Below are 25154 nucleotides of genomic sequence, written 5' to 3'. Positions count from 1 at the left end.
CCTGTCACGAAGGTCTTTTCTCCGAGAGGTTCACTGTCGGCACAACGCTCACTTTAAAGCCAGTGATTATTGCAGAGAAACTAGTCATGCAATCCAGGAAGTAAACTCTTCCTACCGAGGACCCTCTAATAGCAGTAAACACTGTTCCTTAGCCACACCTTTGTTTTTAAAGGGCTTGTACATTAAGAAAAGGGGGAAGAAAAGTGAGTCAATCATTGCTCATGCATCTATTACCTGGTGAGAAGAGAGGTGGCTTATGGAACAGAGTTCAGCCTCAGCGGGAGATTTACACAACCCTTTGTCCTAAATTAGCCACCGGCCGCAAAGCCTTAATGTCCTTAGCATGACGTCGCTGACATCCTGCATTCATACCTTCATATAAAGGTACTTACTTTTACTCAGTTGAGATGCGACTGGGCTCTGAGTGTACTCAGCATGGATGTAGCATTGTGAATGCTAAAGCTATCAGCTATGACAGCGATCACGTGGGGGTATGAATTGGCATTTTTCAGCATGTCAGATGTTGCAGCATTCAACTTGTGCCTTGTAGGCGTGCTTCCTCATCATCATCATCATCATCGAGGTTTCTCAGCTATTTTCTTCCCAGGCCCACGGCGAGATCCATCTCAGGCCACGAAATACTCCGCAACTCTTGTATGTTAGTGTAAGTGGATTGGTGCTAAATCAGTTGCTCTTAATGAGGCATTAATCTGCATGGGGGGGGGGGGGGGGGGGTGGAGGTGAGTGGGCTGGTGCAGGGAGCCAAAGCCTCGCAGGTCCTCCCTCAGACGGGATTACCCCCCCCCCCCTCCAGAAAGAAAGTGACGAAGGATGGATTTGAGCAGATGGGGTGGAGTCACTGTCCACTGCCTGGTAACCCATGGCAACAGCTGCTGCTGAGTCACTTCCTGGATTTGGGCGGTCGGGTGCTCGAGACCGTTTCTCCTTGGAAAGCACCGGTCATTAACGCTGGCCGGTTGGCGTGTGTCGGAATCCATTATGAACGCAGCACATTCTGCTCTGTCGTCTGTATTTGGGACACGTCGGCCTCCTGCAGCCTCTTGTCTTCGGGCTTATTACACTACAGTTGCTCTGACCATCTCATAATGACGTAGAGGGGTTCACATTGGCACTGACTTTTCATCTCGTGCCACTACGCACGTTCAGTTAAATGTCTCAACAGCTGTTGAAGGGGGTCACCATTCAGTTTGGTTCTAACATTCATGTCGCCCTCTCGGGTCAGAATTCAAATGTATCCAATACTTTGGTTTATGACCCAATACCTAATGCACCAATGAGACTCAGCTGTACTTTGTGTTTACTGCTGATCATCAAATGGACATGTGGTGAACATAACACCCATTATACCTGAGTACATCGTCACAGTGCCACTAGAATGGCTGCAGACTCTCTAGCTCCATTGTTAGAGGGGAAATAAATTCAGTGAAGCTCATTCCCCAAGCGTCCCTCTGTTGACTGTGCGATATATTATCTGCAGGTTGCTTCTCCACAGAGCCGACCGAGTCAATTACCTTTCTATCGCTCGCTGGCAGAGACAAACACTGGGTCTGCTCTCCATTTCTATGGAAACTATACCCACCCAGGAGCTACACTCTGCATTGCTGTGGAGCAGGGATGTGCCGCACGTTAACACCTGACCATTAGCTTTAATAGCGCTCGGAGATACAAACAGTGGGGACTAAACAGGAAAAACATGCCTAATTGTGTCATTATCATGGTTTCCTGTCCAAACCACCGCTCTCTAGATTGCCTTGTGTCATTGTTGAGCGCTGGCTGTATATCTCAGCTCTCAGCTGACGTTGATAAACACATATCAAGTTAGATGCAAGTATGCAGCATTTGTCCCACCGCTGCTGCTTTGTGTCAACACATGGCAATGACAAGCATGTGCGGCATGAGCAGCCATGTTTTAAGCGTTGAGGGCCATGTGTTAGCTCTAGTGACTTCAGGCTGTAAATTAACGCAGCTGTGAAAGCACTCGGGTTACTCACTCATCGCCTTGCGGATGAAACTTAACTTAAGCAATAAGCAGGTTATGTATGTAAATAAGTTATGTCGATGGGTAATTAGAAGTGCTGGATGAAATAAGTTGCTGTTGATCCTGGAGTTGCTCCCATACTTAGTACACACATTAGACCAGTTTCACCAGTCACGTCCTCTTTGCGCATTGTGTTTACAGATAAGTGCTGCTGTGCATCCGGAGGAAGCAGGAACTAACTTTGTATAACACTTTTGTGAACAAAGACACAGAGTGCTCTTGAAATAGAGGAGAGCAAAGTGCACACACGAGCCCACCAGTAGCTGTGAAAGTAAGAGCAAGACATGCACCGGTGGCTCAGAAAGCCAGCTGTAATGTCACTAGCTCTCTTTGTTGCATCAGTGACAATTACACCAGATCCTGTGGATCGGTACAAATCCGTTAAACAGTTGTGTTACCGCTAATTACAACATCAAACTGGTGCGTAAACAGTGGGGCAGAGAGCGGGCGTGGTCCCACATTACAGCAGCAGACTGCCTGTCCATATGGGTTGATTGTCCCAGACGTGCTCTATTAGCACGGCCCCAGATGGGCCCTGATCGATGCTGTCTAAATGGTGTTCCGTATTGCTGGTAAATGCATTAGTCGGAGCATTGCGCGGAATCAATGCGCAGGCGGAGGAGCAAAGGATTGAGGTGGTCCAGCAAACATCCACTCTGATGTGACGGCCGAGCGAGCGTGGCGATCTGCGGCCCGTGCACGCGTGATCATGCGTGCATGTGCGACTCGCCGTTCGGGCTCGCGTGCGAGTCACCTCGGTGTATCCGCGAGGTGCAAACGCAGAGGGTTTACACAGAGCGACAGCTTTGACATTTCCCTCCGAGCGGAGAGGCGGTGGCCGCCGCCACGCTGCAGACGCGCCGCAGGGACACTCTCTGCGTCTCCTCTTCCTCCTCCTCCTCCTCCTCGCAGGAGACTGTATTACTGCTGCATGACACCTGCCGCTTTTGGTTTCTCTTGTACAAAAACGCCACAGAGCAAATGCGTACAGCGTTAATACCCAGCTGAATAGCCCTTGATGGCAACAAACGTGGTGCTTTCTATGTTGTAGTTTTATTTTTCCCTAACTGGAAGATTTCCAGTCCATTGAGAAATACATCTGTGGAAACTCTATTAGAAACATCTATGAACCCCATCCAAAAAGACTCATTTCATGAACCTAAAACCATTATATGTGTATCTCCTCTCTCCTTCATCTCTTTATGCTGCTTAGGATGGACTAAAACTGTGAGCTGCTGGCTGAAAGAATGTTGATCATGAGTGTTAATTACCCTGGTAGTCCCAGTAGAGAGCGGCTAAATTACCGCCCCCTTGCTAAGAGCAAAGGTCGGGATATGCAGAGCCAAGGACACATTCTAAACCCACAGTTATTGTCCCACAAAACTGTGATTGTCGTCTTATAATTATTGTTGCATTCTTGAATTCATCTCTTTCACGTTGCATCTGGTAAAGTCGCACTTTAACCGTGCTGTAACTAAGAGAAGCTGCCGGCTGACGCCTCATGCTGCTGCTTACAAATGAAACCATGGCATGAATGGCGTCTCTCAGTGGAGGTTTGGAGTTTCCCTCTCTGTCCTTCTCTCCACATGGCCGAAAGGAAGGGTTGTCATTAAAAGCACCAAGCATGCGTGCTCTCTGCCATCTATCAGCTCAGAGGGCCTTCGGGGTTAATGGCATGCTCATGCTGCTTCAGTTTGCATGTAAGACCGCCTCGTCTCATTCTGTCCTCAGGGCTTCAATAAAGCTTCCTCATGGTGTTTCATCATATGTATGCGACATAAGACTCTCAGAGAGTTGCTCAAACGACGTTGCTCAACACCTTCGCTGTGTTCTGACACACAGGATGCAATCACCGCAGCCGTGAGTTACACATGCATGTACTTAATACAGTATTTCATATAGTTTTAACGGAGGGATCTCACAGACGCTACACCCATAATCCACTTGATCTCATGGTTGTTTTTGACGTGGAGTTTATTTTCTATTGCGCGTTGGCGAGGTCGATCCAGTGGCGATAACGCCTGCTGGTATGGCAGTGAGTTACAGTGCGTCAATGTCAGCCCGAAGCTGTACCAACAACAGCGAAGCGGCACACTTAGAGTGCAAGGTAAGACAACAAGGAAGCTGGACTCCTGCCATCCTCCAAGAGGTTTGGGAGCGTGCACGAAGCATTAGTCCCTATAATTGTAAACATCATGAAATCTAGGGAATCTGCTGTTTAGTCAGTGAAGGTGAAATGTGGCTGAGCTGAGTGCATTATGAACACCTCACCATGTCTGTTGGGGAAAAGAAAGGCAAAGCTGTGAATCCGCCGTGTTAAGAATGATTAAGCTGCATACGGCATCCCACACACACACGCACACACACCTGCGTTTAATGCCCAAACACACGCGCTCATCAATGCCGAGAGATTTTAAAACCCGGGGAGCTTATTTTCCTCTCGTTAGCGGAAAGTTTTTGCCTCCTCCTGAGATGTATTGAATCTGGATGCTGGGGGTGAGCGCACAGAGATCTAATGACGAACTCGTGGCTCATTTCCTCCCTCTGCTACATCTGCAAGTCGGATGTTCATTAAGGCATTCGCTTGTTTTTAGAAGCAAACCCTTCAAAAGATGAATCAGATTCGACCTTTTCTCTTTTTCTAACTATAACCCGAGCTGAACTTCCCGGTCTGTATTTTATTGCGTCTTTGCTGTCAACAATCCAGCTCAGTCAAGGACATTAACACAGCCGTGCACAACCCAGAACTTAAATTTACCAGTCTCTCCAGGCATCTGAGGAATTTTTGGACCACGTGTTGTTTTGTCTAAAGGAAGAGAATACTCTCACTGAGAACGCTTACTTTGGCAAACACACACACATGTTATCGCAACGAGAAGGGGTTGTTGGACATAACCCATTGTCGCCCTGGCTTTTTGAAGCATCAAAAGGTTTCCGTGCCTTGAGCCCTGTGTGAGGAAGCTGCAGGTTTGATCAGTGTGGAAACAACAATGATAGTTTTGTGAAGACATCGTGAGGTTGTAAGGAGATCAGGCCCCTGGACGTCTTTCGTTCGAGCCCTGTTTTCCTTGAGAATCTCTTTAAATCTCCCACATCGCTGAGCCTGACCGTTGACCCCGCTGTGGTTAGCAGCGAGTGAATCCAATTTCCCGACTATGAGATTTGTTATAATCGCAGCAGTTTGCAAAATTGATCTTGGGGTCCATATCTCATGTCTCAGCAACCAAACCCGCACTTAATCTGGAGAGTGATCAGTCAGATGTGGTTCTTTGTTCAGCTCGATGCTGCCAGAGGTCGTGAGTTGAACCCAAACCCGCAACATTTTAAATATATTCTTCTTATCTTGTCTTAGTCCACTTCAGGATCCTCCGGGGTTTTTACCCCACGCGGAGGAATGAGCCCCGATTGCCGCCAAAATCTGCTCGGCTTCCTCGGCCTCCTGAATGTCCCAGCATGCCTTTCCAGCGCTGTTTTTTTTTTTAATGAATAAGGTCTTTTGTGTGCTCGCTCTGTCCCAAAAAAGGGAAGTCTGGCTGCACTCTACTTCCTCTCACACTGTATCAGTTATTACTGTGCTTGTTGCTTTTGGTAGCAAAGTGTCAGAATTAGTTTGTGTGATTACAGAGGAGTTCCTCCTGCATTTTAAATGTCACAGGATGTATAATCTTCAAGGAGAAGCGCATCCTGCTCAAGAATGATTTCTCAGAGCTGAGAAGCAGGAAGTTGCATGTGCCAAATATATAATATACTCGTTTGGTGCAACTCGTGCTGTCCGTTCATGCAATAACATGCTAAAAAATGATGTAAAATATGCAGAAAATCAACAACAAATGACATGTTCAACACATTTAGAAGATGCCATGTTAATACGTTCTGACCAACGTTAAGTCGGAGTGGTCTATGAACTGTCTCCAAGGCAACAGACATGCATCCTCACCATGGATACATGGAGCAAGATGCTGAGCGTGCAGCCTGCACCAGCGTCTAAATTAGCACCATTGCACAAGAGATGACTAACTGTTACTGGCAACAATCACTAATGATTGAAAGGAAAACAAAGTTCCCAGACTGTGACTCGCTGATAGTGTGTCAGCTAATTTAGGTCAGCACCCAATCAATAAAGATAACAAGAGCTGATTAACAGTACCGCACAGTAATCTCAATTATGAAAGTAGTCAGAGACCATTATCACGGTTGTTAATCTGCGGAGATTAAAATGTTTTTTGTGCGTATGTGAGTCAGCAGATTATTGCGGATATGCTTTAATATTTGCAACACTGGAATAAATCTTAACAGCCTTCTGTCTCTAATTTTGGAATTGGTTTTGTGTTAAGAAACCAGCTCTCAAGGCCTCTGCAGGTTCTGTCCTCCAAAATAAGACTCGCTGATGGACTCATTTTTCTGTTGCGGCTGCACGAGGAAGGAGCTGATTGCGCTTCCTGTTTTTGGGTGCAAGTCTTTGGCTCTGCTGCGCTCCATTCTGCCAAATCTCCTCCATCTGAGTATCAAAGGTCAAGACGTGTTGTTCTGAGGTCTGGGATGATTGAATTATGGAGGTTTTTGCGGGGAGGCCGTTTGTTTATAGCGGTAGATAATTCCCATGAAAACAAGCCAAAGGGACAAAATGTGACGAGGTTACACACGACTGAAGGAGAAGAACCAATGAGAGAGGAGTAATGAGGATCCACATGTTTGCACACTGAGAACAACAACACATGCTAATGCTGCTTGTACTGTAAATCAGCTCAACGGACTTCCAGCAAGCTGCTGTAATTCCCCCAAAATGCTCGGTTTAAAGATTTGAGCCGTTACTGGGTGAATAGCATCCCAGATGCCTGAGTGCCTCTCCGTCTTTGCAGGGTGGAGACAGCCGGGCCCTGTGTCTTTTTGTCCGTTGAGGCCCCCTCCTGAAATAAAGGCTTTAGTCAGACGTGTGCCTAAATTCCCCCCCCCCCCCCCCCTCCCCCACCACCTCCACCGTCCCAATCCAAGTTCGACTGGACTCCTGCCCAGATGAGCACCGACTCACCCTCTTTGTCTGCAGATCTGGCACATGACTTGCTCTGCCAACCGGCGCCTTGGGCCGAGTTCCAAGACACCACCCACGCCCCTATTGTTCCCCGTGCCCCATTCTGGGCCCCTGAAAAACTGCCAGAGCCCCAGCGTAGGCACGCCGCCAAGACGGGCACGTCAACAATAATGGCGTCAGTGCTCATGTGTTGATTTCAACAGTCACCATGTCTTTATTAGCTTTGATTTTTTTTGTGCTAAAACAAAGTAAATGTACTGTATGTCATATATGCAAAGGTGTGTTTTTAAGAGAAGAGATCTACAATTATATATTTTATATTATATTATACTGTATATAACCAGGTGTGCAGGATTTTGAAATCTCTGTGAATCTTCTGAAATGGTGCAATGCCTCTCCAGAAACAGCTGATTTGTGTCAATAGAGGCGGTGTGCAGAGAAGATGTGAAAAACCCAGATACAAGCCTCATCTTCTGACGTGGCTCTCGTGAGAATGTATATGTTTAGATTGGCGTGGGGAGAACTGAGGCTTCATCCCATCTGGTACACAATAGGCGGGAAAAACTGATGTGGGAGAGGAGGGAATGTCAGCAGTGGTTGGATGATATTTCCCCCAATGGCTGTTTAATACCTTCAAAAACTGAAATTCTCCAGTTTTAAAACCCTCCTTTAATAATGATTTTGCTCTAACAGAAGCAGCTGAATGAAGCCTGAAAAAGCAGTGTGAGCATGTGTAATATGAAACTCCTGCAGCCAAAATATTCAGCAGCGTGAGCCAACTGAGTGTATCCCTCCTCAATCTGCCCTGCTGTTTTCATTTGATTAAAAGGGAGCGTTTCTCCAGGCCGAGGCCCTCAGCTATGCTGAGAAATTTGAGACGAAACAGCAGAGGATTAACAGGAGAAACAGAGAGGCAAAGGTTAGGAGGAGGCATAGAGAAAGAAGGGCCGCCACAATCCCAAAGAATCCTCTCCTCCTCCTTCATCCACCCCCCCTCGCCCATCCTCCAGCTTCTCCTCCTCAGAAGGTCAGAGTGGGGTGACTTCCCAGAAACAGGCCCACCCTCGATCTCTCTCTTTCCATAACAAATCTTCCCAAACACAAGAGTAGCCCGAGGAGCGGGGAACCTCATGCAGCTCCAGTGTTTTGGCGCTGTATTTGGGGAGGGATATTTGCCGTCTGACGGCTGTGGCGCTGCGTAGTCTGCGTGAGGCCCCCGTCGTCCTTCAGTCATCTTAAACAACACTGTAAGAACACACCAAAAAAAAAAAAGCAGAGAAAGCCTCTCGTGTGGCGCCCACAAGCTTTGTGATTTACCGAGACACCCTGCAGAGGTAGTGAGCTCCTGTAGCTAGAGAGGTAAACCGCCGCGATTTGGCTGCAATATCGCGTTCTCACGTACAGCTCCTGCGGGTAATGTCTCGATAAGTTCAGGGTTGCAGTGCCTGTGTGCATCTTTGGGAAGGAAAAGTCCTGCTAACTTGCTTTACCCGACCGGTTGCAGCCTGCAGGCCGAACTGGTTTGTTACACAATGCTGCTTTAGTCCTTCCAAGTTCAGTTAAGTTGCTGAAACTATAATACTTAACCAAACAAAGTGTTTTTTATCAGTTACTTAGCACGGAAAACACCGACTTGGTGAATCCAGAGTGTACACACGGCCTTTATAGTCATGTGCGTCTTGTTAAAGGAACTATGATGAACAGCTCGGTGCGTGTGTTGACATTGTGACAGTTAATGGAGACAAACACAAGAGCCGTTTTAAACAACCTGGAGCTAAAGTGGGCAAACTCAAAAAAGGTAAAGCAGGGCCTTTAAGCACGGATACACGACCAATTTAACAGATTTACATCACATTTGTATTCCACCCAGCTAAGATTAGATAGCGGCCAAGTGAAACCTGGCGTTTCCCCTCAATGAATCAGCTCTTCATTAACTGATATGGAAACATTAAGCTAATATTAGCCACCGGCAGCCTCTCACATTCCTGCCTCCTCCAGACAGATCAGCCCCGCGCACAGTGACGAGAACGCAAGATGGATCCTGTCTTTTCGCACATCTATGTCATATCAGGGCTCGGCAGCGGGAGCGCCCGGTTGCCAGAGGGGGTGAAATGCTTCCGTCGGATTGCAAGGCCGGCTCGGTGCTGACAAATAGGACAAATGGGGCTTCTAGCTACAGAAAGGCTGCATGTCGGGACACTCGGCTTACTTTTTTTTAAATCATAACTGCATGTTCCTGAGTGCAGCGAAGGCTTAGGATGCTTTTATGGTTAAGAAGATGTATTAATGGAAGCTTAGGAGTGTAATGTTTGAAGTTTTCATGCAAATTGACTCATTGGCAGCTAAACCTGGCCTCAAAGCTAAAGATGAAGTCTCATTGCAATGCAGAATTTGTTGTATTTTAATCATAAACCGGTTTTGTGTTGGCTGAGCTGAGTTTTGTCAGGAGACACCTGGCGCTGGTGCTACTGAACGTCATCAAGAACAGGCATGTGTCTTCATTGGCAGTGCTTTCCCCCCGGCACCCACCAGACTGTCTGAGAGAAAACACACTGATCCACCCGGACAAGATGCTGCGCAGATAGACGGGAGTGTCGCCAGACAATTCAGATAGACGTGCAGGTCCTGTCAAACTCCAGCAGCGTTTTTGAGTGTGTGAGTCCTCAGGCTGGATGTTATATAACTCACGACAGACAGACTGAGCGATAGACGGGCACAAAGACGGCGTTTCAGGTACCTCGGGGCTACACAACGAAGCTGAGGTTGACAAATTTTACCTACATTTGAAGCGTTTATCTAACATTGTCTCCCACTGAGATGTATGCTGAGTTAGCAGGCAGGGGTCCCTGCAAGGACACACACAAAAAAAAGTCCAACTCAGGAGGAGATACTGTGACTTTGCAGCAATTTTATGCAGCAAGTAGAAGTACAAATACCAGAGTTGTATACCTCTCTAACCTAAGATAACTGTCTCCTGGCTGAAGCAAGTTTCACACCATTTAAAAGCCTGCCACAAAGCTTATTTTCCATCTGAACACAAAGTAAATGGCCCAGTACGCACTGCATTGTGATGGATATCTAACACCTTCAAATACCTTCACCGCGAGCCTTTTACAACATCTCATTGAGCAGGTTGCGGCCTCGTCGAGTTCGACTGGAAACAAAGCAGCTCTGCGTGAGTGGGAGTGGACGAAGGGGCCGGAGGAATTGAAAACTCGTGGTTAAAATGTGAGAAATAAAAAGGTCACAAGAAAGAGGATCTCCCTTCGGCAGACAAAAGGTGAGCAACTTGTTCTCACGGGAACCGGCAGCAGCTGTGTTTAGTTTGCTGCAAAACCACTGTATGAACTTCGAAACAGAATCACAGTAAGTTGTTGTTTTAGAAATCATATTTTGGTGAGTTTCATGCCTTCTTTAAAACCTAATAAAAAAAACCCAGCGAGGTCCCCTCTGTTATGAAAATGTTGATCCAGGATTACAGCTCATATCAGCGGCCACCGGCACTCATTTTAATAGATGTACAAAAGGAGGCAGCGGAGAATTTACCTCACAACACGGAACAGATTGCAGACTTAAATAAAACTCTCCTCCATTTATCAACACTGCGTTCTCATGGAAACGCTGGCCGGGCCCAAAAGGGAGCAGATGGCTCGAGAAATCGATGGCGGCGACTCAAACTAGCTGATCCGCTGATTTTGCTTCGTATACCCAGAGGAGAGAGTGTTTGGACTCGCTCTCAGCTTGTGTGTGTTTGCGGTTTGTAAGATGGGGGACAAACATGCACAGATCTGCCACTATCAGTGGTTTCAGGTGAAGGTCCTGTTATCCAGCAGCCTTATGCAATCGTGTGTAATCTGCTCTCAGCTCCATCAATCCCTCGTATTTTCCCTGAAACACGGTGGGACTTTGAATTTGAAATCTGCTGCACAAATAGAGATTAATCTCATTGTTTTTTTCTTTGTTTGTTGTATTAATATCAAAAGTGCTGACAGACAGACAGACAGACGGACGGACGGATGGATGGACAGACAGTCTGCCCTTAATGCAACTTCCCGATTTTACCCATAATCCACCGGGATGCATCTGTCCAGACCAGTCCCGCTGTCATGCTTAGAAGCAGCCAATCAGACGCTGCTTATGTAATCCCTGCATCCATCTAGCAGGTCATTGAAGGCAGACAAATTGTGGAGGAATGGTTTGCATGCACACACACACACACACACATACACAGTCCACCCAGACCAGCCATAATTGCCAACATTCCTCCTCCCCGAGCCAACGTGTCCTGTTGTGCATTCCTCAGACATTAGGCCGAGCCGCTGCAGCAGATGGGAATTACTGTACCCGCTTCTGTTCCATCTATGTTGTCGAATGAAGAGAGACGTCTGAATCTCTGGATGTTTGGGATGCTATGAATGACGGTTGTGTTTTGTGGACCCTGTGAGGCACTTCACGCAGACGCCCAGAATGTATAAATATGTGGAAAGTAACACCTTTGTTTATTATACAGCTGGGGCATTACGGCGGTAAATGTGGCTTATTTTCCAACCTTTGAATGCCATTTGCCTACAATAAAATACAGTTCTGTGCGTCCCCATTCGGCGTAACTCTTGGAAACGGTATTTTGAGGTTGGTCCTCGAGAGAAAGTTTCATCTTGTGGCAGCTGAATGGACTCACCCCTCCAAAACCCGCTGTTCTTTTTCCTCTCACTGTACGCTATTAACACACCCGTGGCCAGGCCTGCCATTGTCTGATTACGGGGGCACCGTTAGTTGCGAACAACAGCCGACCAATAAGAGGGAGCCCCCCCCCCCCCCCGCCCCCCGCAGCGACTGCTGTCGTGCTGTTTCACTGATCTGTGGGCATTCCTGCTCATTAGCAGCCTTAGTTGTGTGTGCACATACACGGCTGATGAATTGACTCTGGCAGGTGAAGTAAGAGGAAGAAAAATGAATATACATGAGACTTCCTGGACTGACAGAAAAATATGCGTGAAGGCATCTTTGTGACTGGAGGTGCACCGAGTGTAGACTTCTCAAAGTTTGAACTGTCACTGCTTTGGGACTCCACCTGGGCTCAGGGGTCCGTTTGCTTGTTTTCACAGCGTGGGCGTCCAGAAACAAGCTTTTTCCTCCTGGGACGTCCGCATGGAACACACACACACAGCCTCAAATCTGTCGCTCTTACCTCATTTTCAGCTTCTTGCCAAGTGCCAGCATGCAACCATATTTGGAAACGAATGAGCATGCTGCTGTGATAACAGTAATGGCGTCTTTCAGGGGACGAGAAAGAGGACGAAAGTGAGATATAAACAGTTTCTTCTTCACTTAGCCCCCAGAAACTCCAAGCAATGTTAAATATGTGTTTATCTTCCTCACAGTTTTTTGAGAAAGGTGGAACTGCTCATGTGTTTTTTACTCAATGCAGAACTTGCATTGAGTGGGTGAGGGAAAAAAAACGTGGAGCAATAATTAGAGAAAGTATGTGTTGCAACACATAATCCACCTGAGTCTCAGTGGGTTTTTGGATTCACATCCCCTCTTTTTGGTTTTGGGGTATAATGGTTTCCAAGCATGAGGTCAGCTCTAAAGAATGTGGGCCGGCCCTTCCTCTGTTTCACTGAAACCAGTCAGATAACCTTCCCATTACACGGACAATATGTGACCACATCAAGTGGGTTGGGTTTTTTTTTTTACTCCATCACACGTCCCTGAGTGAGGAGCCACTGTTTTTGGTACAGAGAGCAGCCATTGTTTCAGGAATGTGGGAGGAATGGTGTGTTTATTAAGGCGATGACAGCAGTCACTCAGCAGTGTAACCTCTTTTCCCCATTTATATTTTATCAGCATTTAACTGTAGTTCTTCCTTATATTAAGACAAAGTGATCACTGGATATTTTACTATTTGTTATACTGTATATCATAAAACAGAAAGAAAAGGGAAAGGTGTCGTTTCAATGCTTCTGTGTTTTTGAAGACAGAAAGAGGGTTTGATAAATGACAAAAAGAGAGACTGAGAATCCTGTGCACCACTTTGGATACTTCTCATCTGTTTTATTGTTTTATTCTCTGGAGTTCAGTGCATCATGGGAGTTACATGTGTTGTAGTTTTTCCGTGCATCTTCAATTTGGCTCGTCTTCTCTTCTGCTGCACTTCTGTTGACTTCCTGTTTCACGGCACTTCGTTGCTCAGCAGTCGACAGCAGTCCTTGCATCTTATCGGCACTGCATTCTGAATTATCGTACTCTTGCTCTGCAGATCTTCTTTTTTTTATGTTCTGAACATGTTTTGTTGTGAAACATTGCAGCAGCATTGCAAAGGTCATATTTCATGCTTTGACAACTCTGTGTGTGACGCACGTTACAAAATGTGTGTGTGTTTAAAAACAAAACAAACTGGATCGTTTCATCTGAAGAGGTTCACAGTATTTGTGAACACTGATAACAGGGGCGAAGAGGACCACGAAGAGGTTCAGATAGAGAACTGAGAGTGACCTTCCTCCGACCCAAACCATCTCTACTTCTGCATTTGCTCTCGCCAAGGAGGAAGTGGGAGCGCTGACTTCCTGCTGCCAGCACAGAGGTGGGCGGAGAAAGCAGAAAGGGGGGGGGGGTGAGGCCTCCTGTACCTCCAGTCCTTTCCCAGAATCCCTTGCGCGAATTCGAGCACCAGAAAGACAGGAAGTGTGACCCAGGCTTGATAACGGCGGGGGCGACTATTTCTGAAAACAGCGAGCGGAGAGCAGACAAGGATGTGTCGGTTCTGTTTCCTGTTGGTTGTTTTGTCAGATGTGAGCGGCTGCTGAATGTGTCTTTATGTGTCAAAAATGAACTGTTTGTGCTCGGAGGTCAGTGGCAGATAAAGAAACCTCTACTCGAGCTCCAGGACGACTTTGGACGTATGTTTTTTTGCTCCAAATCGTTCCTTGCATCAAGCTATCTTGATGCAAGACTTCAGGCCTCAAAATGGCTGACCTGAGAGCCTCCAGATAGTGGCAGCTGACTCCACATCAGTGTTGCTTTGATAAAAACCTCATGTGGAATTTTGGCCCTCACCTCCTTCCTTCCTTTTTTTTCTTTCCTAGGATGCCAAATAAGGCCAGATTGCTGAACATCTGCTGAAATTGAAGGCGTGCGTCGTAGCTGTCGCTCATTGTTTCGGCATCTGACCTAAAAGAATGAGAGAAAGAGAAGAAAAAAAAGTGTGACGTAAGTGTGTTTTCGCTGCTGACTTGATCTATGAAATGCATGACATCATCTATGTCCCTCCTCCCCTTCTCTCTCTCTCTCTCCTCTATCTTTACCCTCTTTTTTTTCTGCCTCCTGCCCTTTTTTCACTTTCACATGTTTGCTGATATGCAACCGCGTTGAGGTAGCCGGGGCGAGATTGTGAACCACTGCACCAGCGTGGAGTAAAACAACGATATCACTTGTTGTCAATCCAAATCAATTTTATTAGATTTCATTTCAAGATAAAGTCAAAATAAAAAGTCCCAAAACAAACATTTGTTCGTAGGTTGCACTGTTCACCACCTGAGTTTAAGTAAAACAAGCTACTGAGCCCAGATGCGAGACAACACTACGGCTCACCAGCTTCCTGTTAAGTGTGACTTCCTCTCAGCTGTGTTCCAGCACATTGTCTGTGTGTGTTTTTCTTACTTTAAAGTTCCCCTTTTGGACTGAGACCAGTGCTACATGCTGGCTGAAAGTGAGGAAGTGAGCTGCAGCGTTGTGATCAACCGAGTATCAAAGGACCGCAGTTCAAAGCCAAGGGGAATGAAAAGAGCATGACCTGCACTGAGTCTTCAGATGTGTTTCATCATTCCAAACCTAATTGTGAGAGCAGCTTTCACCCTCTCAATGGAGTTCTAGCTGCAGAAAGGGATGAAGTTCAGTGACCACCCCCCCCCCCACATGTTGAGCAGTTCAGAGGTTAACTATTTGCAGAAGCACCACGAGCAGCAGCTCTCAGACAGCCTGTCATCACATGTGTGTGATGTCCAGTTGTGTGTGTGTGTGTTCATACCGGGCGTGTTTGGAGAGTTTTGCTTGACCTCTGCACTGCAGCCTTTTCTCCTTTAATTAAAAGGAAGATACACTTTTTCCGCTTCAGGGAGATTGAGTTATTTCTTCTCTCAGCTCAACATGGTCTCGCTTTAAACCCTGCTTTGCTTATATGTTGATGGAATTATTCAGTATTTTTATTTTAGATCTACGAAGAACTGTAGGTGTGATCACACCTTTTTTTGACACCCAAAAAAAGGTTGCTCAAACCAAACAGTGTGTGTTTGTGTACAGCGTGTGTCTCTATTGATTACTTTAGAGAGAGAGCGAGAGGGTGACTCCTGCTCTCAGTTGGCTGCTAACGTCTCCGCCACATGACCAAGCAGGAATCTGTGGGAGCGAGCGCACAAACACACGCATACAGTAAATGCGTGTGTGTGTGTGCATTTCCACTGCTCGGTGTCTGAAAACACACTTCATCCCACTCTCTTTCTCACTTTTCAGACACTATTTCGGTCCTCCTAAGGCATCCATCAGAAGGCTGCAAAGCAGGGGACAGGCGCCCGAGAGGAGAAATGGAGGATGTCGGAGGAATGTAAATCAGCAGGGCGGTAAGAGGAGCAGAGGAGAGAGAGAGGAGAGGAAAGTGAAGAGCAGGAAATGAAGGAGAGAGAAGATGATAGAAAAGAAAAGGGTAGAAGAGAAGAATGAAAGGTGGGAGAGGTAAAGAAGTGTCCCGTCCACACACTGCAGGCTCATGAATCTTAACGGTGGGATAACTGGAATTCAGACTCAATCACCCAATGGAAATGACCAGAGAAGTGAGGGGGAGAGAAGGGGGAGATTTATTTTCAGGTGGCGGATTCCCCTTAAGGCCCGAGCATGTGTCTAATTTGTGTGTGTGTGTGTGTGTGTGCGGGAGAGGGGGTTTCACGGGAACACAAAATCAATGTGGATACCAGTTTCCTCATCGGAGGGAACATCAGGCTGTAACCACGGAGGATTGGTACCCCACGGGAGCAGAGTATTCAAATCAATACTCATATTTTCTTTTCAGAATCCAGGTCACTGCTTTCGGTGTAATGCGTTCACAGAGGTTGTTAGTGGAAAACAAAGAGTTGCATCACGTCACAAGAACATGCCAGAGGCAGCATGAAACATTTGTGATTCTGCATTTGAGTCCGCTGCAGCGAAAACCACAAACACGCTGATATCACTTCCTTATTGTTTCTGGCTTTGACAAGAGTTTCACCAGAGAAAAGGGACAATATTATGATGAACTTAGAACAGACATAACAATGTTTGTGGTTGCATGTTTGAGGAGTCTCATTTCCTGCCTGAGGCGGCGCGAGGCCGTTAATAAGCACAAGATAGAGACTGTGACACTTTGTCTGGTTTATGACCCCGAAAATAGAAAAGCAGAAACCTTTCAGAGCGCCAGGCAAAGCGGAGCGAACAAAGAGAAAGGAAACACAAAGAGAGAAAAAAAAAAAGGTTCACTTCAGTCATCTGCTATCACCCTCAAGGTCATGATGGGTGTGTGTGTGAGATGGGTGAGGAGCAGCCCCCACCCCCCCACACACCCTGTCACACAGAAACTCTCCGCACACACCTCCTGTCAAGAGCATTAAGCTCAGATGCAAAATAGAAGTTAATTTTCCTCCCACAGCATGAGAACCACAACCTTTAACTGTCTCTCTATCTAGAGTAGAAATACACCAGCTGCTATAATAACATATACAACATCATTTTATTAGTAAAACTCATTCCACCATTAATAACTAAAAAAAGGCTAAATAAGATCCCATTCAGCAAAGGCCAACTTGAACTCGACTGTTTGTTCTGATGCCGAAGTGAAAGAGGAAATGAAGACATAACGTTCAGTGTGATGGGAAAGTTTTCTTCTCTCCCAAAAAAGACTGCCCTCCCCTCAGCAAAAGAAAAAAAAAATACACAACCCCTCCCCCCTTTCTAACCTCCCCTCCCCCCCCTCGATAGTCTGTGTACAGCTCTTCTATATTAATATGAAATATGATGGCGAATGAGAGACACAAACGCTTCACATGGGGGCAATCGTGATTTCACCATCTTTGTGACCACCTTTTATTCTCTTGTTTTGCTTGATGTGCACACACACATTCATGGAGCATGACACACACACACACACACACACACACACACACTTGTGCTGTATGATTGTGTGCGTTGGGGGTGTTTTCAGGTTGTAGGGGGGTCTTTCGGGGACTTAATATGTTGTCATGAATGTCTGCCGATGAAGAAACTGATCACTTTAACAAGAGAGGCCCTCCTCCTCCTCAGGGTTTCTCAAGGGGTAGTGTGTGTGTACGTGTGTGTGGGTGTGTGTATGTGTGTGCGTGTGTTTGTGTGTGTGTGCGCGCTCATGCGAACACGCCATCAAGGGTGGCGTGGTCTGCACAAGAGGCGGAGACAACAAAAGCAGGATGTGATACAGCAGGACTCCACTTCTCCAGTGAAATCAGCACAGCGCAGAGAGCGCCACCCGTTGACGAATGGACGCCACAGCCGGGGCCTGCTGGTAAAATTCCACTCCCACAGACCAGGAAGGAGCGTGCAAAAGTACCCAACAAATGACTTGATAAGATCCGAGGAGCCTGGTGTGTGTCCTTTCGGGTATTCCAGTCGTGTGTGCTTGGAGAAACAAAAGGCAAGGGGTCCTGCAGTGTGTCGACTGCCGAAAGAGGTTTCTGTTTTTGTCTCTTCACTGGAGGCCCAGCTGGACCCCACCCATCTCTACTCACACACACATATAGAAGCTACACACACTTTGAGCTAGGGAACCCTCAGTCCACCAAAAAAGACGACAACACAAACAAAAACTGTCACATCCAACGTTGCACATTACCGGATACACCGGCAGAAAACTCCTAAAGCCAGCACACTTGCGTTCAGAACCAAAAGTTAAACATTAATGCAGCTAAAAGCCTCCTGGAAGCTCCCACTTCCCATTTGTTTGTTTTTTTAAAAGCTGCAGTTTGAAGACACGAGAGCCTGAAGCCGTCACGGGGAGCGACACCATGTCAGCGTTCCCTCAGGGGCCTCCACCGCTATTGGCCCCTGCTGCATCAATCTTGAGAGCACATTTTAAATATGAGATTAAGAGGGTGATATCATACCTCAGGTTACATAATGGCACCCTGCTAAGCTATTTATATGTCATGGAGCTATTTTTGTCTGAATAATAAAATAAAACGTGACGGGGGTGAACTTTGATTTATGGCGCTGCTATTAAATGTGAATTAATGATATAAAAACGCAGATTCGTGGACACAAAGGCAGCCAGTGGAGCCATGCCATAAGCCTCCAGCTCTTCTTGTCAAATCCATCAAATCCATCATGACAGATGTGAAGATACAACTTGTCAAACACGCAGAGTTTTCTATATTTTCACTCACACACGTCACTCTCGAGTGTGTTATTATATCAAACTGGCTCTGAGGACATTTTAACAGCTGCCCACCAACTAGTCGTGGTTTTGACGCACGGAAACATTTCTTCTCTAAGCTCCACAACCATGAATTACCCGACACACTCATTCATCTTCTCCCTTCATAACATATAATTGCGCAACAGCTGAGGAGGCTTGCCTCATCTTATGCGACACCGTCCACTCTTCTTCAGAATTCTTGTCTGCAGACTGTTTGGCTGTTGGTATGTGAGGACTGCAGGTTTCTGCACGCAGCACAACATGCTGTAGCTCCTGCAAATCCTCTAACAGCATCACAACCATCCAGAAATAGTCATAATCATACAGATTAATATAGGAATACTTACCCTCGCTTCTCCGTATGCTTTGACACAGATGTTAATCCAGCTTTGTTGTTATTGTCAGCGTATTGAAAAGGGTTGTGAAAATACACAAAGAAATCACACCTGGTTTCTGAAAAGGCAGTAACCTGAAAAGACAAATGCACACAAATAAATCCTCACATAAAGAGCTGATCCTGCTACACGTTTTAGACAAACCACAGCACAACTGCTAGGCCCTGTTATTGTGACACAATAACAGATTTAACACACCACAATGTACTACAAGGAGGATTACAGGATTCACTCCCTTCACTCAGGTTCACAATTGAAAAACTCTGCATCCTTTAGAAACAGAATGTCCTGGTCAAAATGATTTAAAGAAAGCTAAAATGTAATAAAAATAGGTGTCAGAAATGCTCATTTATTTTCTTCATTAGACACTTATGGCAAACTAGCCCAAACCCCTCATGAGCGTGTAACTCTGTGAGGTTACAGCACCATCTAGAGGTGAGTTCAGGCAACTTCCTGTTTTCGAGACAGATCCAACATGGCTGCTCCCTTGTAGAGACGTTTTCAGGCTTCCTGGTTGTGTGAAGTAGCTGCAAACCTTGAGGGATTGCTGGTAAACAAACATAGGAAGCAATATTTATAAATGTTGAATGGTGCAAACTGTAAAAGGCTTGTGTGTTAGGTTAGAGATCTTTATTGTCTAGATCTCATTTTTACTGTTTGTGTCATATCTCTCTTCTTGCAGCCACCATGGATGCAAGAGAAATAGTCCACTGTGCTGTGCAGATAGAGAGATCCATCGCAGACAGAAGCTATGGGGACGTCTTGACCCTCCTCGGTGACCTCGACAAGTCTCACATCACGCCAGAGCAGCTAGAAGCGACAGGCGTCGTTAAACGTCTCCACGGGCTCCTGAAAAGCTGCTCTGATGACAGCGTGAAGAGGACAGCCAAGAGCTTGTTGTGCAAGTGGAAGAGACAGTACAGCAAAGACACCCGAGGTGCGAAAAGCACAGAGGATCCTGAGCTCTCTCGGAGGGTGTCTCTGCCAGACGAGGCCGAGGATGGAGGAGTCTCCGAGCAGGGGGACTCCCGCGCTGAGTCAGCACAGACATGTGACAGCAAAGTGAAGTGTGCACAACAAGAAGCGTCATCCCTAGTGGAACAAGATGGGCTTTCTTTCCCTGCAGAGAGCCCCTCTGCATCCTGTAGTTTGTCATCTGTAAGATCCAAATGTGTTGAGCTCCTTCTTGCCGCCCTCCGCCCCGAACTTCCCGATGGGGACAAGGCCGCAGAGCTGGCCGCAGACATCGAGCGGCACATCCACGAGCTCCACCAATCCATCAAATACAAAGCCTGCGTGAGGAGCAAGGTGGCCAACCTGAGGAATCCCAAAAACCGGCATCTACGTCGGGGCCTCCTGAGCAGCTCGCTGTCGCCCGAGGCCTTCGCCCGGATGTCTGCAGAGGAGATGGCCAGCGCAGAGCTCCGGCAGCTCAGGGAGGAGTACTCGTCCCGGGGCGTGAGCGAGAGGCAGCTTCCTCGGGGGACGGAAGGGACGCGGACGCAGAAGATCCGCTGCAAGAGATGCGGGGGGTCAGACTGTAGGGTGACGCAGGTGTCCAGGGGTGCCCTTTTCTTGCCCGCGTGGGTGAGGCAGAGCGGCCCTGACGAGGACGCTATGACCTTTGTGACCTGCAGTGGGTGTGGCCAGCAGTGGTACCACAGCGGCTGGGTCTGCCTCTAGATAGTATCACATCATCATTCAGGAGGAATGGTCAGAGGAATGAGGTGGGGAAACAAGGGACAGAGCATTCTCGCGGGATGGAGCGCATACTTGCCGTTTAAACAAGACATTTTTTAGGATGCATCCTTTATTTTGCATGTGCATTCACCAGTTAATCCGTAACTAGAAGCCCTTCATTACCTTTCTGCTACAAAGTGAACATTTTCTGGTCAGAGAAATTACCTTTGACATCACTTAACGTATAGTTTTCTTGATGTAAAGGAAGAACGTGTATTCTTTTTGCACTGATTGTGAGCCACGATTGCTTTGAATGTTTATACTCCTTGTTGAGGAGGAGAAAACATGCGCCTAGCTTCCTACAATATCCCATTCATGTGGAGAGCATGTGACCTGAGAAAACGGTGGGCATGTGAGTCAGTAATCTGCCCTCCTGAGCGGCCCCTGGGGTGGATATCCCATGGTCCTTCACTCAGTCGACGTGGCACGATGACTGGCTTACACGTCATCGTGACGTCACATCGCCGGGCCTTCTTCACTGTACAGGCCTGAAGAGTTTCACTATCTCTTCTTTTTAAATGGAATCTTTCTGAGCTGATAGGGAGTGAGACTTTTCTGTTCTTTGCAGCAGACGCAGTCGGTTTTAAGAGGATAATTCAGGGGTGTGCAAAGATTTAAAAAATCCCCCTTCTCGTGGTTGTGAGGTCTGCGATATCTTATCAGGCAGATACATGTAGGAGTGTTGCTGTTTGGTATCTCAGCACTGTGGCTCTTCTCTGTGTCTCCTTTCAGATGCTCCCCTATCTTTACAGTGTCGTGTTGGGTGACAGATCCCACCCTTTCAGGCTGGTTTGGCCTGTCAAATCAGTGTGCTGTCGCCATTTATATCTTCTCTCCCTCGCACAACAAACACTCTGCAGACAGAGGTGCAACGTTCCGGGCTCCTTCACCAACATTAAGAGGCTTTAAGCCTGCAGAAAGGCATATCTTTTGATCATCTTTGCTCATTTATGCAGTGCAATAACATTGGCAATGCACAATTTCAGTAGGTTAATTTTCCTATAGTTTGTTAGGAACCACTTCTTAGGTTAAAATATGTTCCATGTATGAATTAATATGTTTCAGAAATCTGCTCTCACTCATGTAACAAGTAAGAACAGGCAAGGCCAATGAAACGTGGATGTGATGACATCCAGCAGAGCGCATGATGGGGAGGAGGCGTGACACTCCCCGGGTCATGTGAGCCTCATCAGCGGCGCTAAGGCTAGAGAGCAGCGCCATGTCACCGGCTCACAGCAGCACACTGCCGGGATGGAGGTGGAGGATGTGAACGCAGAACACACCGACAGGTACAGTTACTGAAATGGAAAAAGAAAACTTTAATTTCAGTGGCTAAAATGGTCACTTTCTGATGTTTTAGTCGGTCAGCAAAGTCGCGCAGCGTGCAATGGTTAGCGCTTCCATTACCGGACAGCTAAGCTAACGTTAACAGTTTATGGTGGTACCTCCATTATCGGACATTCCTTATTTTGCATCGCGTCTCTCCATCATTTTCTCGAAATATTGACGTTTCAATACTCAGCCATGTTAATACAAGTGTATGCTATTTTCTGAGGGACAACTATCTCTTTTGTAAGTTAGTTTTATGCCAGCAAACTGCTGTTATAACAGCGGTTGTTCCCGTGTTGTGTCATAAATCTTGTTTATTGATAGTAATTAAGGACATTTTGCATTCTGTAGGTTTGAATGAAATCATGTGATTGGTTTGTTTGGAGGAAATAGTCATGACCCAAAGAGCAGCCTTCTATTTCAATAGTAGCAGTCTGCTGAGAGAAGCACATGACTGTGTGTGTGTGTGTGTGAGCCAGTTCATGTGACCATGCACCGTCTTCATTCATGTAGTTAAACTCTGCAAAGAAGTCCTAACTTGTCCTAACAGGCAGTGGATTCGTTCCAGTGTTGTCCTAATTGGCTGCAGACTGCACACTCCTGTTGGATGCTGGATGTTATTTCTTGTAATATACACGTACATTATATTATAAATCTAACTGTGCTGGATGAGGCGATCCTCGCTCTCATCTGACAGATTCCCTCTGCTATGTGGGTGGAATGATTGCCATTTAGCTTAAACTGGTATGTTAAGCGTGCACACGTGTGGCGGCTGATTTAAATGTGTGCTTAAACCCCCGTAAGTCACTTCTCTTTGCAGCTCAGCCAGTGAGTGTGTGAACTTGATCTGTAAAGTTAAATTCTCTCTCTCTCTCTCTTTTTTTTTTTTACAGATTGCTGACAAAATGATATGTGTGCTGATATAACGGTGAGTTACTCATTGTTCTTTCTGTTGTTGATTCACTTGTGGATGACTCACTGGTCCTGTGATCAGTGTCCATGTGAGGTATCATTTCATATACGACACTGTAGGAAGTTCATTCATGGCGTAGTGTCGTGAGTTGGCTGTTTTAATAGGATTAGCTTTAATCCTAGATTTAATCGGTGTAAGGGTATATGTGAGCAGTTAGTGTTGCGAGTGTGTAGGTGAGCACATTGTTCTCATCTCAAGCACAACTTTATCTGTGTGGCCGAAGGGAGAAATCAATAAAAATCTTCCCTGAAGTTATACCTACACACCGAACGTTTTGCCCTTTGCTTTCTGAGTAATGGGGCCGTTTCTGTGCTCCTCAGGTGGAACTACTTTCTCTATTTGTGGTGTCTATTGTCCTCCTGACCCGACCCACTGGCGCCATGACGTCAAAGTCGACCCTCCTGAAGGTGATCCTCCTGGGTGACGGTGGCGTCGGCAAATCCTCGCTCATGAACCGCTACGTCACCAACAAGTTTGACTCGCACCTCTTCCACACCATCGGCGTGGAGTTCCTCAACAAGGAGCTGGAGGTGGACGGCCGCCACGTCACCCTGCAGATCTGGGACACGGCGGGCCAGGAGCGCTTCCGCAGCCTCCGCACGCCTTTCTACCGCGGCTCCGACTGCTGCCTGCTCACCTTCAGCGTGGACGACGGACAGAGCTTCAGCAACCTGTCCAACTGGAAGAAGGAGTTCACCTATTACGCCGACGTGAAGGACCCGGGCAGCTTCCCCTTCGTGGTGCTGGGCAACAAACTGGATGTGCCGGAGCGCCAGGTGTCCGGGGAGGACGCTCGGCAGTGGTGCCGGGAGAACGGCGGCCACCCGTACTTTGAGACGAGCGCCAAGGATGCTACGAACGTGGCGTCGGCCTTCGAGGAGGCGGTGCGTTGCATTCTGGAGCTGGACGACAGAGCCGATCACCTCATTCACACCAACACAGTGGACCTGCAGAGGAAGAGTCAACCCGACTCCACCTGCTGCTGAGCGGAGAGCTCGGCGTGGCGCTTCTGCAAATGTGGTCTCTGCAGAAAGAGGAAGTGGGGAAGATACACCTGTGGACAGGATCGGAAGATCTTTTTTAAGACCAAAACCGACAATATTTTGTGCTGATATTCATCATTTCCACACAGAACTCTCCACCCATCATTTCCCAACTCTGATGGTCCTTTTTAGGAATATTACTGTCACGGTTTTTAGATTCATTGTTGTATCAGCAGTGGACATAACCTGAGGGTTAAAGGCCTGTCGTGACTGATTGTGTCGGGTGTCTGTGATAAGTACTTTAAGAGACAACCTGCCACGTCACTGATGAAGCTGTGGTTACAAGTTTTAGCCCCCAAAAGGAGAAGTGAGAGGAGTATTTCTGCCTCTAGCAGCAGAAACAACCATGTTTACAGCTAAAGTATTGTGATTTGGTACTGATTGTAACCCTCAAAATGATTTTCAAGTCTTACACAAACTCAGAAAACAACTTGTCAACGTTTGAATTGCTGTTGAGGTTTTTTCCCTGCATCATCATGATGTATGTGGTGAATCAATTTACAGATAAGAAAGTAGATTGAGATGAACTACTTTAGGTTTAGACAGATTAAACAGTCACATGATCAACTAGGTTTATAGTTTTTGAATCTTTTTATCTGTTGTTTTTATTTACACTGGAAATTAAACGGCATCCAACAATGAAACTGGAGAAAAATCAGTCTTTTGTGTCCTTTTTTTAAATTTATGTATTTGAAATACAGTGCCCTCTTTGTCCACAAGGTGTCGCCCTCGTACCAGAAGTGTGGTGGCTTCACGGTCCCATCGGTGAGCTGTTCTCTCAAAGGTAAAAGACAGCGATAGGACACACAGGTGTTTTCACTTATTGGTCAGCTCTTAATGAGACGTCAATCAAATACAGCTGGTTTGCTCAAAGGCTTCTGAGCGGACCGCTAATCAGGCAGCATAAGTGAAATCACCTGTGTGGGTCCGTTGTGTTGACGCAGGAGGCAATTAAGTCAATCAGCTTCACCTGTTGCAGGAGTTGCTTCTTGATGACGTCACACAAACCAACCTTAGAAATGTTGGATTTTTAATTTATTAAGTACAATTAATTTGTCAACTGCTTTATGTTGAAATAAAATGAGTAGAATAAACAAATTATTTAATATTCATGAG

The 25154-nt window shown here is 46.6% G+C and overlaps 1 protein-coding gene across 5 annotated transcripts; it reads left to right on the top strand.

The window, feature by feature from the left end:
- Positions 1 to 9355: 9355 nt before the first annotated feature.
- On the top strand, positions 9356 to 24677 carry LOC116385984 (ras-related protein Rab-9A-like). Of its 5 annotated transcripts, none has more exons than XR_004212925.1 (5): positions 9356 to 10368; positions 14174 to 14297; positions 15597 to 15703; positions 19636 to 21982; positions 22916 to 22933. XR_004212925.1 is itself a non-coding variant. In XM_031851882.1 (3 exons), the coding sequence occupies exons 2-3, from the start codon at positions 22933 to 22935 to the stop codon at positions 23979 to 23981; spliced, it is 684 nt and encodes a 227-aa protein (XP_031707742.1). In that variant the 5' UTR covers positions 20649 to 21982; positions 22916 to 22932; the 3' UTR covers positions 23982 to 24677. The 5 variants fall into 5 exon arrangements, 1 of the variants encoding a protein (XP_031707742.1); XR_004212924.1 differs by lacking the exon at positions 9356 to 10368 and adding an exon at positions 13764 to 13987; XR_004212922.1 differs by lacking the exons at positions 9356 to 10368; positions 14174 to 14297 and having other exon boundaries at positions 15111 to 15703.
- Positions 24678 to 25154: the final 477 nt, after the last annotated feature.

Source organism: Anarrhichthys ocellatus, unplaced genomic scaffold (genome assembly GCF_004355925.1).
Source record: "Anarrhichthys ocellatus isolate YVR2014 unplaced genomic scaffold, GSC_Weel_1.0 scaffold12, whole genome shotgun sequence".
In the NCBI taxonomy this organism is placed as follows: Eukaryota; Metazoa; Chordata; class Actinopteri; order Perciformes; family Anarhichadidae; genus Anarrhichthys; species Anarrhichthys ocellatus.
Note: the sequence above shows the minus strand (reverse complement) of the source record. Positions and strands in the feature narration are given on the sequence as shown.